At 51.2% G+C, this 17693-nt stretch overlaps 1 protein-coding gene across 1 annotated transcript in view; it reads left to right on the forward strand.

The window, feature by feature from the left end:
• Positions 1-17693, forward strand: part of Gatb (glutamyl-tRNA amidotransferase subunit B) — a 66551-nt gene that overhangs the window by 44352 nt on the left and 4506 nt on the right. The window contains exons 10-11 of the mRNA XM_048333660.1: positions 9923-10056; positions 15860-15938. Coding sequence (XP_048189617.1) covers positions 9923-10056; positions 15860-15938 — 213 coding nt within the window. The remainder of the gene's footprint in view (positions 1-9922; positions 10057-15859; positions 15939-17693) is intronic.

The following is a 17693-nucleotide window of genomic DNA, read 5'->3' on the forward strand; positions in this document are numbered from 1 at the left end:
CTCCTACAGAATATCTCAAGCCTATTAGGACTCATGTATTTCTATGAGATTAGTGTAAGGAGCTTAAGTTTTAGTCTTACATATTTTTACCAGACCTGCATTCCACCACTGTTTGCCAGCAGGTCAAGGAGGTATGAAGACTGGGACCAGGCTTCTCCGCCTCAGAGGTATCATTGACTTGTCCTCAGGTGGCCTTTGACCAGCTCCCCTACCCACTTTGCTTTTGTTTCTCTTGGTGCTGCTGAAGTGTTTGCTTAGGGCCTTGCACTTGCTAGGTACCAGGTATTCTATCACTTGAGTCATGCCCCCAGCCCTTGGTGCCTTGATTGTTTTTGAAGAGAGTCTTGTGTATTTGTATTTGTGTATTTGTTCGGCCCAGCTTGGATGGACATCTTCCCCTTTAGACTCCCCATGTAGCTGGGATCGTGAGCATAAGCCACAACACGAGGCAAAGCCAACGGGAGCCAGCCACCAAGGTTTCTTGGCCATTTCTTTGCCCAAGAATGATTTCAGAGACCAGCTAACCAAATACACCATTAAAAAAGCTTTTTTCTCTATCATCTTTCTCCATAAGAGAAGAAAGAGAAGTTTTTGAAAGCTCCTCAAGAACATGGCTATTTTTGTTCGAGGCGCTCTCTGCAAACATACGCTTTTCTGAGAGATCGCCTCTGTAGCCCTCCCTGACGTGTGCGCCCGGGACCCTGCCCGCCCGGCCTCGCTGAGCGCAATGTCTGGGAGGGTGGGGCGCTTGCCTGCTGGTGTCCGCGTCCCATATTCACCCAGGAGTCCTTTGTAGGGCAGTAAGTGTTGGCGGAGAAGTAAGTGACAAATGAGTGACTGTTGTCAAGGCCCAGTTTAGGAAAACCGAACTTACTGCTTTATTCAACATTTTTATTAGCCTCTTTTATGTACTAAGTTTGGAGAGAAAAACAAAGTTGTTGTTGTTTTGGGGTTTTTTTTTTTTGGCCAACCTAGAGTTTGTGTTTAGCCAGGACAGTACAGTTAGCCAGCCCCGAGGTCACACGGTGTCAGGGAGAGGCCGGATGGAGCCCAGAGAGAGGAGGTGGCCACCAGCTTGATTGGGAAACAACAAAACCAGGGAGTGGATTGCTTTGCTTTGCTTTTTTTTTTTTTGCCAGTTTTGAAAAGATGGTTGTTGTTGGGTTTTGGGTACCTTAACAACCTTTATAGCTCAGAGATGATGTGTTAGATGATGCATTTAAAAGACACAAGGAGGCCTGGGAATATGGCCTAGTGGCAAGAGTCTTTGCCTCATATACATGAAGCCCTGGGTTCAATTCCCCAGCACCACATATATAGAAAATGACCAGAGTGGCACTGTGGCTCAAGTGGCAGAGTGCTAGCCTTGAGCAAAAAGAAGCCAGGGACAGTGCTCAGGCCCTGAGTCCAAGCCCAGGACTGGCAAAAAAAAAAAAAAGAATAAAATAGTGTCTTTTAAAAAAGATAAAAAAAAAAAAAAAGGCGGGGGGGCTGGGAATATGGCCTAGTGGCAAGAGCGCTTGCCTCTGTTACACATGAAGCTCTCAGTTCGATTCCCCAGCACCACATATATGGAAAATGGCCAGAAGGGGCGCTGTGGCTCAGGTGGCAGAGTGCTAGCCTTGAGCAAAAAGAAGCCAGGGACAGTGCTCAGGCCCTGAGTCCAAGGCCCAGGACTGGACAAAAAAAGATACAAGGACTAGTACTTGAAATTTCCAGAATGAATGGGGAATAGGAGATAGCTCCTGACCAACGATGATTGAGACAAATTGTTTTCTCAGACTCACCCAGCCCGAGCCCTTTATGACTTTGTAATCATTGGAAGCTCAGTTGCTCAGAACATTCCCGAAAATGACACATTCCTGGTTTTTCCCCCTGCCTTCATCAGAAACACAACAGATTGCTGAGAAGGGCAGATGCACAAATCTAATGAACCATCTTTCAATTTAAAGCGTGCCCGGGAGTGTTGGTTAAATGAATAGCGGCGGTGGAGGTGTGCTTGGCAGAGCACCTCGAGTCCCATGCCTTCGGTGGATGCCTAGCTCACTAAGCAGCGTGTGCTCCCCGCCCCCCCACACTCGCGGTCCTCACAGACGACAAGAAGCTTCCGAATTTAACTCGTCTCTCATTTGTTGTGTCATTTTTCTATGCAGTAAGCACTGAGTGCTGTATTAAATTGTTAGCACTATCTTTGCTATTTACAGAACTGGGGTGTGTGTGTGTGTGTGTGTTTACACACCAGTGCTGGGGCTTGGACTCAGGGCCTCATACTTTCACTTGAGTGCTCAAGACTGATACTCTACCACATGAACCGCACGCACCTCCATTCTGGCTTTTTGCTGGTAATTGGAGATAAGAGGCTCCCAGAGCTTTTTGACCAGCTATCTTTGAACTACGATCCTCAGATCTCCACCTCCTAAGTGGCTAGGATTATAGGCATAAGCCACCAGCTCTCAACAGAGCCCTTAACATGCTACCTTAGCATCCACCAGCCTATTGGGCACATGGGTAGATCCACTACGACTGAGTGACTGAATGGAGTACCATGCAATTCCTGGGAGAAGCAGTGTTCCTGAGAACTGTAGCCCGGGATACAGAACTCTGAAACCACGGGATGACACCTGTCACTGAACACTGGGAGAGAAGAGCTTCAACCATGCCAGGTTCTCTAACCCCATCCCAACCTCTGACTCTTGCCTTCCACACTAGTCTCATTAGGAGAGTAAACAAATCTGTATTTGCATTTCTCTCCCCCAGACTCTCCTAAAAATCCCCTCCCAAAAGAACACTTGTGTTGCTCTTTTCCTCCTCTGACTACATAAATACCTTGGTCCCCAACGATTTCAGCCTGTTGAGCGAACCTTGCTTCCCTGTTTTAGGTAAAATTCCTTACCCTTGCTTGCAAAGATGAAAGTGTAGTAATTAATGTGCAAGCTTGGATCCGAAGTATTAGGACTTTGGAAACTGGGAGAGCCTTCTGTGAGTCAGGAGTCCAGGAGTAATTATTAGAATGGTCAAGATGATGCATACACCTGAGCACACTTTCTTAGCAAAATTTCCCAGGCTGATTTGCATGAGAGGATCTCTTCCTCACCCCTGCATCTTATTTCACTCGGGGAATACAAAGGAAACAATGATTTCCCGAAACAGCACTGTTCTGAAGGGCTGGTTGCTTACAGTGTGCTCTGCAGTTTAGTTAGTACCCCGCTTTTGGTGGGGGGGGGCGCGTTTTGGGGTATTCTTTGGTTTTGTAGGGTTGTTTTTTGTGTGTATTTTTTTTACAGTACTGGAGTTTGAACTCAGGGCTTTGTGCATTTTAGTCTGACACTGGATCCGTTCCTACTGGATCCATGCCTCCGTTCCTGATTTTTGCCGATTTGTGTGAGAGATGAAATCCTGCAAACTTTATGGCCTACAGTGGCCTCAGGCCTCGATCCTCCAGCTCTCAGCCCCTCGAGGAGTTGGGATGAAAGGCCCCAACCTCTGGCTGCGGTGGGCCGCTGTGTAATGTGTCCTTGTGATGGCCTTCTAGGGCAGGTGTTGGGGCTCTTGTTGCGTCAGCGAGGAAATACAGCCTTTCGGTCAAAAGGTTGGTTGCTGAAGTTCAGGGACTTCAGGGACCCGTCTCTCTTGTTAAGCTCCAATGATTGCATCTAATGTGCGACAGTGCTGCATTGAAAGAATGTGTTTAGTTAGTGGCTGGTTGCGATGGCTTTTGTTTCCTTAGTGGAGGAAATAGAGAGTTTTTGCTGTTGTTAGTTCCAGTGCTTTCTATAGGCCCAGTCATTTCATGAAGCACACTCAGGAAAGCTAGGGTCATGTAAACGTCTTGGCCACTCTTGTTGGTTCTGAAGTTGCCAAATTGCCCTATAAATAAACATTCGGTGCTGTCTGCTGAGCTGGGCGAACATCAGTCACCTCCAGTGAAAAGAAGCCATGCCAGTTTTCCCAAGTGGAAAAATTAAGTCCGAGAGATAAAAGTATTGGAAGCTGTCCTGGACAGCTTTATTTATTCAGTTTTCTTCAACTTCTTCCTGAGGGTCCATGGCTCCTCTGGGTCTGAATCATGGGGTCTGAGGTTTGTCTGCCCAGGGTAGAGTTTGTGAGTTGTGAGGTGAATGGTTTTGCCTGGTGCCTCGTGTCATTCAGAAAGGACCGGATGTGAACTCGCGGGAGAGCCGTGCGGGAAGCTGGTCTGTGGAAAGCTTGAGTCTCGGCTCATGGGGGGAGGTTTCAGTGATAGTTGATTACCCCTGAGAACTCGCTGTGCTATTATTGTCCAATGGACGCTTGGCGTGTCGCTCTCAGAGGGGGAGTGGAGCTCTTCCCTTTCCCAACTTGAAGAGAAGGGGAATGACTTGCACTCCAAAGAAGGAAGACACGGCAGAATCTTCATTGAAAAAATACATACAAAATCTGAATACAGCCACGCAAGCCATGTGAGCTTACATCTGTAATCCCAGTTACTGAGGAGGTGAGATGTGAGGATCAGGGATCAAAGCTAGCCTAAGCAGAATGGTTTGAGACACTCTTACCTCCAACTAACCAGCAAAAATCCAGAAGTGGACCTATGGCTCAAATAGTAGAGCACCAGCCTTGAACAAAGATAGCTAAGTGACAGCACCCAAGCCCCTGAGTTCAGTACTAATACAGGAACCAATTAATTAGAATTAATTAATATAGCCAAGCAGGTGCTCAAGAATATGCTGTCAGGGAGATAAGCATGAACAACACTAAGCAACCTGTGAGGACCTTGGGATACAAAGGAGAAATGGGGAGAAGCATGGTCATAAACCATCGGGTTGAGTTGAAACCCCTTTGTACAACTATTTAAAGATAATACAGGAGCTGGGGATATGGCCTAGTGGCAAGAGTGCTTGCCTCGTATACATGAGGCCCTGGGTTCAATTCCCCAGCACCACATATACAGAAAACGGCCAAAAGTGGCGCTGTGGCTCAAGTGGCAGAGTGCTAGCCTTGAGCAAAAAGAAGCCAGGGACAGTGCTCAGGCCCTGAGTCCAAGCCCCAGGACTGGCCAAAAAAAACAAAAACAAAAACAAAAGATAATACAGTAGGCAATTTCTTTAAAGAAAAGAAAAGTCCTGCCTGGGGACCACAAGAGAGCGTGGTGGTGACCCCCTGAACCAGCAACTGCACTGCCGCTAGCGTCTCGTCTTCGTATTCACCCCAAAGACATGTCTCCCTTGAACAACTTCATTTTCTCCAGCTGCTTCTTCTCCATTGAAAGTCATCATCTTTTGTTTCTGACATCACAGAAAAGGTTAAAGTGTCTCCCAGGGACAAAGAAGCAGGAAAGCTATCGTGACCACAGTTGGTTATTAAATGAATTGTTTTTCAAGAATGTGACTTTGTCTCTGGTGAGGCTAAATGGCCTGATTTGCTTTCTGGATGAATTGCCTATAAAACAATTGTCCATGACAAATACCCATGTATCCCACACGGAGTCCACCGTGAAGCTAGTCATTAGGAATAGCACACGAAGCCACCCAGCCCACCCTGCGCTGTCGGGCCTCGCTGGGCAGAGCGCTGTTACCGTCTAAGTACCAGTGGAGGAAAATCCTTTTGGCCAACCTTGTTTCACACCATATTTCAATCCCACGCAGTTTTCAAAAGTGATCGTATTCTGCATTTTATAAAATGTTATCTGGGGCTTACCAGCTTTAGGGTGCTTTGACAGTTATTCACTGCGCTAGAAGGACGCTCAAAATGTTGCGATGTAGAAGAGAAAGGATGTGTCTTTGGCCCTCAGAATGTCTCTCCTCCCCGTCCCTTCTCTCTGGCAGGCAGGCTCCTGGGGGCCAAATGGCTCCTGTCACCTGTGTGCAAAGGGCAGAGAGAATGGGATTTGTGTCATTAGGTCAGCAGGCACGGGGCCTTGTGCAGTGTCAGCGTGCTGGGAGCTTCCAGTGAGTTCCCGGGGTGGGAAGGAAGGGCGCAAAAGAAAAGGCACAGGACTCCTGCCCCCACCCCCGGCCCCCCTGGAGCCAGGGTCGGGTGAGTGGTGGGCAGGCCACTGCCTTCCTCCCTCACCTGGGGCTAGGGGGGGGGGGGTGAGTTGTACCACATGACCTCGATGTAGCTTGGCAAAGGCAGAGAGTGAGCGCGCCGTTTTTCTCCTTCCTGTTTCTGAGCGAAGGGCTGGGCACCTCTGTAATCTCTCCAATGCGTGAAGAATCTCTGCCGGCTGGCTGCTGTCAGATGAAAAGATGAGGGAATTGGGACTGCGCTGTCTTTCTCTGGAGCCCAGAGGATGATCAGGTCACTGGCAGGTGCTGAGGGGCCATCTCCAGGAGCCCTTTCCGTGCTCAGAGGCCGGGCCAAGGGATGTGTGCCGCCCGCCCAGCCTCCGTCCACGCGCCGGGTGCCCAGCACACAGGGCTGGCTGCTCGGGGATGACACAGCTTTAAGAAAGACCTTTATGATGATATAGTACTATCATTATTCAATAGTGTGAGTTGTTGTCTCTTACTGTGTTTAATTGATGCAGTAAACTTTTTCATGGGTGTGTGTGTGTGTGTGTGTGTAGGAAAAACATAGGGTTTCTTAGTATTGGCATTGCAGGCATCCCCTGGGGGTCTCGGAATGAATCACTGTGGGTAAAGATGGGGGAGGGGTCGCTGTGTTTAGTAATTCCTCTTGAGAGTCTTTGATTGGCTCGGGATTGCTAATCCACAACAGCCACCTACCACATAACCAGCTGTCCCCCCTCTTGTGTGTTCTGGGCCTCTCTTTCTTCTCCTGGTCAGCCCTGAGCAGCCGTCTGGGTCAGGTTTCATGCTATGAATAGCCACCCCCACCCCGCCCTGGTTTCTGGACTTCATCAGGTTCACCGGGTGTGCGTGGGCCTCAGGCCCGCAGTTGAGGAATCAGCCTTCATCCTCTTCCAGCCATAGTCTTCTGACAGTTTGTCATCTCTGAAAGGACAGCACAGGAGACAGGGAGAACATTGCTCCCTGCAAGGGTAAACTGAGGCTTCTTCCCAGAACAGGCAATGAATGAAGGGCTGGCAAACCCGGAAGTCATTGAGGTTCCTATTGATATCTGAGAAGCTGCCCTGACTTGGGCTCCATGTATAATTGAATGCCTTGGGAAATTCAATTAAAATGTGGAAAGGATGCTTCTAAGAAATTGTACTTAAGACAGGACCGTCGGTTGTCCCCGCAGCCCTGGGGGAGGGGGGTAGAGAGGGACAGGTGCTAAAGGCCCTAAGGCAGTGTCCTTTCTGCATTGCCTTTCATGTGATGTTTATGTAAGGAATTACTGCTCTACTGTTTTCCTGAGAAAAGCAGATGGCAGCACTGTCATGTTCGCTAGAGACCTGTGGAACTCGTGCCAAGTTTATTAGCATTTGCCAGTCTTATGGAAGAACTAAGAAAACTCGCAACACAGAATGCGTGTGTAGTTCCCTCCTGGAAAGCAGGCTTGCGCTCTGAAGAGCAGATCAGACAGCCCCTGAGAAGCTCTGGTTGATCCATCACTCTTCGGACAGCGGCGGAGGCAGCGGCTGTGCCAGAGAAGCCTCCTGCAGCCCCGCTCGCTGGCGCCCGCCCCGTCACTACCCCAGATTCTCACATCCGCTTGCCGTTGTGCTCGGAAACCATGTCTCCCCCCCCAGCGAAGTGCAGTTCCACCTCAGAGAAGCTTCATCACAGCCCTGACATGAAAAGACAAACAGAAATCTGCCTGGCTGTGTTATCCATCCAATAACAAGAGCACCCAAGGGTGGAGGAATAGACATTCATCACGTCCCGGCCGCACAGCCGAGCCGGAGCCCGAGTGCAATATGTCTAGGTGGATTCCAGAAACCTTCCTTTGGCAAGGCAGAGTTCTCCTGACGGCTCATTTCACCGGCGGACCGGCTGGCCTGCGTGAGAACAAAGCGAGTGCCGCCCGGTTAACGAGGGCTGGATGGGGCCTTCTCCTTCCCCGGTGATTCCAGCACCAGTTCTAGAAGTCTGAGTACTTTCCTTAAGCGAAGCATCGCTGCCTCTTCACGTGGCCCGGGATTTGCCCTTATCTGTAGTCAAGCACAGGCCGCCACTGTGGCCTTTGCCCTGGTTTAGCATGAGCAGAATAATAGCATTGGCTCAGAGGAGATTCAAGAGATGATTATGGGATTATTCGGTAGGCTTGTCACCAGAGAATTTATCTGTTACAAAGAGCATGTAGATTTTTTTTTATTATGGAATTTCTACTTGAACAACCGCATGCCTGTGTATATCATAACCCGTATACTAGCTCAACTTTGAGAGCCTTTCTCTTCGTACGTCTTGCTTCTTCCCAGTATCTTACATTCCCAGCAGGTCTTTTGGTTCTTGTAGGATCCCTGGAGAGGGCAGGGGTGGGAGCCTTAGGGTGAAAGCAAAAAGATTGCAAGGAAAGTGGGCCTTGACTTGCCGCATCGGGAAAGGGAAATCTTTTATTTATAGTGCGTACCCTCTGCATTTGGAAATTCCATCAGTGGAACATGTTTTTGTTTCTGATCTATTAGGGAGAACTTAGCTACATGTCTGGGTTCTGCCAAATGTCTTTGAGCTAGCAATTAGCCATAGTCGCTAAGCCAAGGAGTGCCGCCTCCATTATGCTCCTGTATAATGGTGGCAATCCCAGCGTCTAAAGGTGAACACATATGGCCCGGGGAGTGCTCACAGGTGATTTACAGCATGCGTGTGTTCCGGGGCCCCTTAAGCCAGCCACTGGCCTTACCCAGCACTTCCCCTGGCCGCCCGTGCGGCTCTTGGCTCTATTTATAGAGTGAACAGGCATGCATGACCCCAACTTACGCAGCTGAGAGTCCAGAGAGGCTCCGGCCGTTCCCCTGAATCAACCCAGAGCCCGCGGAGAGTCAGGCTGGCTGTACCAAATGGACTCTGAAGGCCTGCAAGACTCCTGCACTGGCTAGGCATCTGGTCTAACTGGGTTGTGTGTGCCCTTGTTCTTCCTCATTTGAAAAGATTCCAGAACCATCCCTGTCTCCCTACTTCTGCAGACGATGTGGAGATGAACACAGATGGTTAGGTCCCATTTTTAAGTTTTTCAGAGCTAAAATGCTTATTCCTTCTTGGTGTGCTTGCTTTGTTCCCATCTTTTCTAGCAGTCACTAGGACTTCAAACAGGGGACAAGTTAGAGACTAGAAGTGACATTAAACCCCGGGGTCTCTAGTCCACTGGGGCCTGAGTGGCACGGGCAGGTGCACTTGAGGCGGGGAGGTACATTCACTGCCTTCAGTGTCAATAGGACACAATCCAAAAATACTTATCCTCTGAAATGGTGCTATGTAATGCAGATAGCCATTGTAGAGTACTTACTGTTTAGTGAAAAGAATCCAAATCTACTGATGACATCTCGTCTTACTAAGAAAGAATGGATGTTTCTTTTGGAGGGGGCAGTGTGGGGGCTTGAACTCGGGGCCTGAGTACTGTCCCTGGCTTCTTTTTGCACAAGGCTAGCACTCTGCCACTTGAGACACAGCACCGCTTCTGGCTTTTTCTATATATGTGGTGCTGAGGAATCAAACCCAGGGCTTCATCCGAGCTAGGCAAGCACTCTACCGCTAAGCCACATTCCCAGCCCCGAATGGATGTTTCTTTAGTCAGGTAATCGTAGCTATTCACAAGGCTGAGATCTGGAAGACTGCAATTCAAGGCCATGAGCTTCTGTGTCTAAAATAACCAACCAAAAAGCAGGGCTGGACACATGGCTCAAGGGATAGAGTTCCACCTAGCAAGAAGGACAGTCAAGCCAAAGGTCCTAAATTCAAACCTCTCGGTAATGCCCAAAACTTGGAAGGAAAAAAAATATGGATGTCTGAAGAGGTTAAGGGTAGACATTTCCAATTTGCCTTCAGAATGCTGATCTTTCATTTGGAGGATGCTTTATATGATTTTTTTTTTTTAACAGAATGAAGCTGGCCTACTGGAGTTCTTCCAAAATGTGATGAAAGAAACTAGGGCAGAGCCAAAAACGGTGACTAGCTGGGTCCTGAACACCCTCCTGGGCTATTTAAAGCAGCAGAACCTCGCCGTCTGCGAGAGGTGAGTGCGGCCTGGGCTGTTCCTCCTTTGTGGTGAACTCCACGTCCAGAAGCCGAGGAAATGGGGCAGCCTGAGTTTTTCCTCTTCCTGTTCTCCCTCGGGGTCTCCTGACACGACCGTCAACATCCCCCGTGAATCCCACATTGCGAAAATATCCTCTCTCCCCTCTGAACACGCGTTTGTTCCCACGGGTGGCTCCGCCGTGCGCTGCGCTAGGGGGCTGGCCGCCGGAAGATGGCGGAGACTAGAAGTTTAAACCCTGGTGGAGCTAAGGGGCCGGAGGAGAGCAGTCCCCTCCGCGTGGCCTGGTTGTGCTGGAGACACAGGCACGCAGGGGACCCAGACGCGGTGGGGAGCCGTTCTCTCCCCCTGACTCAGGGAGACGTTGATGGCAGTCTTCCTGTCTAGTAAGAGGAAAAGGAAGACGGATGGGTTCAGACAAAGGGGGTAGGGAGGGGACCACACTCCATCCGGACACTCTGTTTGAGGTGCCCACAGGACAGACACATGGTGTTGGGGGGGGGGGCGGGGAGTAGGCACAGGGATCCCCGACTTGTGGGGTATCAGTGCGAGGTGTCACGTGTTCATTATCGGGCCGTCCTCGGGCTGGACACAGGTCCTGTGGGGGAGAAGCAGTTCTCGGGAGCAGTGGGGGAGGCTGAGAGGAAGAAGGTACCGACTGAGGGCTGACGGGGCCCCTCGGGTAGCCCTGCCCTGCGGGGAACAGTGCTCCGCCCCCGGGCGGGACCGGCACTCGGAGCAGCTTCAGCGAGTCCAGGTCTGGCATCCTGGGCTGTTGTTCGGTGTTTTGAGGTGGAGTCTTGCCATTGTAGCCCAAGTTGGCCTCAAACTCACTCTCCTCCTTGCCCTAGCTTCCTGAGGGCTGGGATTCTAGGCATTCGCTGCCAGCGCTGGCATTTCTGATCATTCTGAGTATATTGTTGTGAAATGTGTCGTAATTCATAGGGCATTCTAAATTGTCTTAGTTTGATTTAGTTACGAAAGAAGGCACCGCAGATACCCTAGCTGAGTGTGCTGTGCACTCACACAGCGGTAACACTCTACTCACCCAAGTGAATTCGGTGCCTCAACTTCGGGACAGCTGTGGGCCCCGTCCCCGAGCTGAGGCGCGGGGCTGGCAGGGAGTCTCGCGCTGAGATGCGTGGAAAGCCCTGGCTCGGGCACCGGGCCGCGATGGCAGAGGCGGGGCGGGGCGGGCAGCGGCAGCGTGGGCTGCAGGTGGCGTATGGAAGGCGCCCGGGTGGTCGGAAGCCCTGGTGCCGTCAGCGCGGGGCCGGGAAGCGTCGTGGGAGATGCTGAAATGGCAGCGGCGCTGCTCAGAGCAACAGCGCACCCCGAGGCAGGGCGGGGCACACCGGGGTGCTTTTACCTCTGTGGAGGAGAAAAGGGGGCTTGGGTCACCCATGTAGAATGGGTGGCGTGGGTGAGCATGGAACTTGGGGGGGGGCGGGAGGTGAGTTTGAAGGGGTGCAAGGAAGGGGACCCCGAGCCCTGGGAACCCATGGGCGCACCGAGCCCTGCGGCTCACGTGAGGCCGGATGGAGGCAGCAGGCGGGGAGCCGCAGAGGAGCCACGCCAGCAGAGAGCAGCCCTGCGGCCCGGGAGGAGACGGGGGTCTCTAATCGGAGGCCACAGGAGGTGGTTGGCGAGCGAGCGAGAGCTTCTGTAGGGGTGGGGACACTCGCAGTGACGCGTGCTTACGAAGGGTGGACGATGCCGCCCCAGAAGCCGCTAGATCCGTGCTGAAACAGATCAGAGCCAGGCAGATGGAGGCGTTTTCCAGCCGGGGGAGGGTGTGGACAGGGAGACGGATCCTGGAGGGGGGGGGGGGGGCTTTACAGGAGAGGGAGGAGGTTGCCCTAGAAAGCGCTGGACCTTGAATCAGGTCATGCTTGGGGGAAGCAGAAGGTGGGGGTGATTGCTGAGAGGAGAGTGTGAAGGAAATGAGGTGCCGCACCTCGGTGAGATGGGCAGAAGGGTCAGGGAGCAAGCGGCACCCCCCTTCCCCCCAGGGCCAGGTCCCTGTGTTTTCCTCTAGGACCTTCCTGGGTCCCATTTTACAGCCACAGAGAAGGGGGATCGGGGAGTGAGCCGGGCACCCTCTTCCGGGGTGGAGTCGGGGTCCGGAAGGATCTCTAAAGGGACCACCGGATGGAATCAGGAGACTGGAAAGATCCTGCCCCCTCCCGGGACACTCGGGCCTGGGCTCCAGGGAGAGGTGTGCACCTGAAGCTTGGTTTCCCTGCAAGACATGCGAGCTGGCCCGGCCCCAGCGAGCGAGCTGCTGCCCTTGTGGGCTGCTGAGCTTGAAGATGGATCGTTTATTTAACTGATTGGGGGAGGGGACGTGGTCTGGCAGGGTCGCCAACAGGCACTGACCTTTTCATCTTAGTCAAGTTCCGCCCTGGCATATCTGAAACTCACACAGCCAGCCTGCCACATCTGCAGATCAAAAGCCTTTGGGGGGGGGGGGGGGGAATGTACCTGTGCCGGGCTCTGGTGGCTCACGCCTGTCATCCTAGCTACTCAGGAGGCCGAGATCTGAGGATTGCGGATCAAAGCCAGCCCAGACAGGGAGGTCTGTGAGACCCTTATCTCCAGTTAACACCCAGAAAACCAGAGTGGTACTGTCACTAGAGCTAAGTGATACAGTGCTAGCCTTGAGTGAAAGAGCTCGGGGACAGCACCCACGCCCTGAGTTCAAGCCCCACGAATGACCAGAACAAAAATTGCACCTGTATTGAACATATGTGGATTTATTTTCTTGTCATTAGTCCCTAAACAACATAAAATAATGGTATAACAACGATTTCCATCGTGTCTGCATTGTGTTAGATACAAGTCATCTAAGCATGCTTTAAAGTATATGGAGCATCATACCATCTTTCTTATACAAAAAGACTTGAGCATCCGTGGTCAGGGGTCCGAGAACCAGTCTCTTGTGGTACTGTGGGACAGCTATCTGTACAGCATTCTGTGCTGGATATCTATTATTGGCAGAAGGAATCTATTACTGACCTACTATGTGCTATGTATTGAGGGAAGAAAAAAAGGTGACATCCCAAGCACTTCCAGGTCAGTAAGGAGAGTTATGGATTTTAAAAAGGATTCTTAGATTTCTCTGAAGTGCATCCAGTTATTTCCTCATCTTTTTCTGTGTGCCTGAAAATGGGATGCTAAAAATCTTCTCCCTCCACCCCCACAAAATGACAGCATTAGAAGGTGGAGTGTTTGGAGGTAGCTAAGTCACAGGGGCTGAGCTTCCAGAATGGGATTAGCGCCTGAGGGCGGGGCTTCTAGGACGGGATTAGTGCCTGAGGGCGGGGCTTCCAGGATGGGATAGTGCCTGAGGGCGGGGCTTCCAGGATGGGATAGTGCCTGAGGGCAGGGCTTCCAGGATGGGATTAGTGCCTGAGGGCGGGGCTTCCAGGATGGGATAGTGCCTGAGGGCAGGGCTTCCAGGATGGGATAGTGCCTGAGGGCGGGGCTTCCAGGATGGGATAGTGCCTGAGGGCAGGGCTTCCAGGATGGGATAGTGCCTGAGGGCGGGGCTTCCAGGATGGGATAGTGCCTGAGGGCGGGGCTTCCAGGATGGGATAGTGCCTGAGGGCGGGGCTTCTAGGATGGGATAGTGCCTGAGGGCGGGGCTTCCAGGATGGGATAGTGGCTGAGGGCGGGGCTTCCAAGATGGGATAGTGCCTGAGGGCGGGGCTTCCAGGATGGGATAGTGCCTGAGGGCGGGGCTTCTAGGATGGGATAGTGCCTGAGGGCGGGGCTTCCAGGATGGGATAGTGCCTGAGGGCGGGGCTTCCAGGATGGGATAGTGCCTGAGGGCGGGGCTTCCAGGATGGGATAGTGCTTGCCTTTAGAAGACCCACGTGTGGCTCACCCTCACTCCCTGTGAGGCGGGAAGGCACCATCAGCAAGCCTGTGGGCACCTGGCACGGAGTCTGCATTCTGCATCTTGGACTCCCCAGCCTCCAGAGCCAGGAGAAGGGCATTTCTGTGGTGTGTAAGTCCGTCTGTCTTCCCAGTAGATCAAGGCAGGTACTGGCTCACAGCGGGCAGAGACCTGCTCTTTCCCATCTTCTAGAAACCTAGCTCAACCTCTGTGCTTGTTACGGGTTCTGCACAGTCTTCACTGGAAGATAATTAGCTGTCATATTTTCCAGGATTGCAGAACATCTAAACAACCCACATTTTTAGAAAAACCTGATTCCTTATTACCTGTCAGTAAAGACGAGAGGCTGGAAAAGAATATTGGTTTGTTTTTCAGCCCCTTGCCCTTCTTCCTTTTGAGATTTAATCAGGATGATTTACAGACCTTCCAAATATCAATTTAGCAACGCCAAGTACTCTCCAGAAACTCTCCTGATTCTCCTTGGAGCTACTTTCTTCCCATACTTTGGGATAAACAAACACCTTAAAGGATGATGGGATATCCCAGCCTGCCAGCTGTTTTGTTCATTCAAAACAGCTAACAAGGTTCCCTGGACTCGAACGAGAGCACAGCGAGCCACGCTTGATTACCTGGCACTCCATTGGCTTGGAATTCGTGGAAATTGGCACGGGGCTATTTATCTAGGCGCTTCCAAAGAAATCATGAGCAGAGGGACCTCAGATTTACGCCAAAGGTGTTTTCAAATGGCATGGGACATTTCAGAAAGCCTTTTTTTATTTTGGCCAGTCCTGGGGCTTGAACTCAGGGCCTGAGCACTGTCCCTGAGCTTTTTTTTGCTCAAGGCTAGCACTCTGCCACTTGAGCCACAGCGCCCCTTCTAACCTTTTCTGTGTATGTGGTATTGAGGAATCGAACCCAGGGCTTCATGCATGCTAGGCAAGCGCTCTACCACTAAGCCACATTCCCAGCCCAGAAAGCCTTTTCTTTCTTTTTTTTTTTTTTTAACACAGATACACTCGTGTGCTATTTTTACAAGCTGTTCTTATTTTAAACTGGTCCCCTAATGACCTCAGATAGACAGCATTTCGTTAGCCTAGTTACTGCAGAGCTAGAGAAGTCACTAAACCATCTATTTGTAAAGAACTAGGCCATAATGCAGCCTTGTCTTTTCAGTAGTCGAGAAGTAGGCCTCACCTGCATGTGAATTCCTCACACTTTGCAGTGCTTCGCTTCCCCCCTCTGACCTTTTGTGCCATGGTATCTTGGAACATAAATCACAGATTTAGACCAAATGGATTCTGGGGCTTTCTGCATGCGGAAGGCGGATGTGAATCTGCAGAGGACCGAGTGTGTGGGCCGGGCTGCCGAGGGCGGGGCTGGGTGACTCCCAGTTGCTTATGGAACATCTTGTACAATTAAAGGAATTTATATCCACACAGTAACACTTGCAGAAGTGGCTTTGTTAGCTGTTTTGTTTGAAGTCACTTTGAGGCTGTTCTTCCCGTGAAAAATACTTAATTACTACATTTCTTTTTTTTCCCCTCTGTTCGTGGTTCATGAATTTTACAGTTCCCTCCCTTGCTGACTAATTGCACTGAGCAGTAATCTTTGATGCAACCTTTGCCAAACAGCTATTATTATTGGGTGGTAAAATAAAGAAGAAAACACAGTCACAAAAATGTGTTAGGTCCTAAAGTACAAAATAAATAAGCAAAATAAAATAGGAGCCCAGCTGATTGATGTGTTAGTTTCATCCCTGGTATTGTTTATTTAAACCCAAGAGTTCAGATTCTAATAACAATCCATAGATTCTCTGGCAGTATGAAATGCTGACCTATTCTTTCTCTCTCTCTCTCTCTCTCTCTCTCTTTCTCCTGCTAGTCCGGTCACACCCTCTGCACTTGCTGAGCTCCTCAGCCTGCTGGACAGTAAAGCGATTTCTTCAGCAGCAGCTAAACAGGTATGTCCGTGCTTCCAGAACCTTCTCAGTGCTCCACTATCCCAGTAAATATTTTCTGTGAACTCCAAAAGCCATCACTAAATGAATTTCCTAACTGAAGCATTAAGTGCTTGTCGTGATGGACGATTTCATTTAGCGAAGCTAGAAAGCCCCGGTCCACGGCGGGAGACAGCGCGCAGGTTGCTCCCTGGCTTTGTCTGCTTTTCCCCTTGGTGTCCCCTAAATGTTTGTTTATGTGAAAGCCAGAGGGCCCCCAGCAGCCCTTGGGGGCTGCAACCACGTGGCTTGGTGGCTCCCAGCCAGCCCCAAAGCTGCCTCATCTCTCTCTCTCACTTGTCCTTCGAGAGCCCGTCCCCCGCAAGGACGGCGAGGTCAGACACACGTCCACGTGGTAGGTGGAATCCTACACGTGTCCAGTGTGAGATCAGACACACGTCCACGCAGTAGATGGACTCTTACACGTGTCCAGGGGTGAACATTCAAGCATCCTGTAAGGATGCGCGGGGGGTGAGATTCCCAAACTGGGAAAACTCCCACAAACCAGTCCCCCCCACAAGATGAAGAACGCCTCCCAACCTCAGAGGGCTCAGCTGCCGGTGCGGAGCCCACAGCCGAGTGGGACTTTCATGGCGCCTTTTGCATTTAATATTCACACGCACCGGCAGCAGTGGCAGGTGGCAGGGGGAGGCTTCGAGTAGCGGTGGTTCTCGGCTAATGGCGGGGGCCGCGGAGCAGGCCCAGGCTCTGTGCCGCGAACTAGAGACAGGGCCCCTCCAGTGGAACTGTCCACCCTCCGGCCCCGCTGCTTACGAAACGCTTCGGTTGCACGCGTGTCAGAGGCATACAAATGTTTATGACAGTGTTCAGCACTTGTGGAAAAATGAGATGGCCCCGGGGCAGGAAGGAACTGTACAGACGCGGCTAAGAGCAGACCAAGTGCAGCCTTTGAGAGGAAACAGGGAAAACCGTCCTCATCTCCTTCCCACCCACCCAGCCCCGCACACAAAGAAAGAAAAAGACAAACACCTAGGGCAGTAGGCTAGTTCCCGCAGGAAGACAAGGAAAGTGCTGGAAGATGCTGACGGCCGGGGTCAGAAATAAACACGTTTCCACTCGATCCACTCGCAGCATGAGGTGGGTGACTCCCAGCTCCCGTGAGGCCTGCAACGGGCAGGAGGAGCCGTGGTGCATGTCACTGCTGGGGGGGGACGGGGTGGGGGAGGGGGGCGCTGTCTTTCCTACTTTGGGGTTACTGTTGAGGAAAATAGCTGCTTTTACTGAGCAAGAGAGGGAGAATAATGTATGTTGCTTATTAAGAATTTAATACAAGAAAAGTAGATTCTCGGGTTCTGCTTGTTAAGCCACCTCCAATGACTAATTACACTGAGCATCCTTTTTTTTTTTTTGCTGATCTTGGGGCTTAACCTTAGCTGGGGCACTGTCCCGGAGCTTTCGTGCCCGAGGCCAACGCGCTGCCCAGTGAGCCATAGCTCCACTTTCAGCTTTTCCTGTGATTAATTGGACATAAAAGTTTCATGGATAGGGCTGGGGATATGGCCTAGTGGTAGAGCGCTCGCCTCATATGCATGAAGCCCCAGCACCACATATACAGAAAATGGCCAGAAGGGGCGCTGTGGCTCAAGTGGCAGAGTGCTAGCCTTGAGCAAAAAGAAGCCAGGGACAGTGCTCAGGCCCTGAGTCCACGCCCCAGGACTGGCAAAACAAAAAATAAAGTTTCATGGACTTTTCCTGCCC

Source organism: Perognathus longimembris, chromosome 24 (assembly GCF_023159225.1).
Source record: "Perognathus longimembris pacificus isolate PPM17 chromosome 24, ASM2315922v1, whole genome shotgun sequence".
NCBI lineage: Eukaryota > Metazoa > Chordata > Mammalia > Rodentia > Heteromyidae > Perognathus > Perognathus longimembris.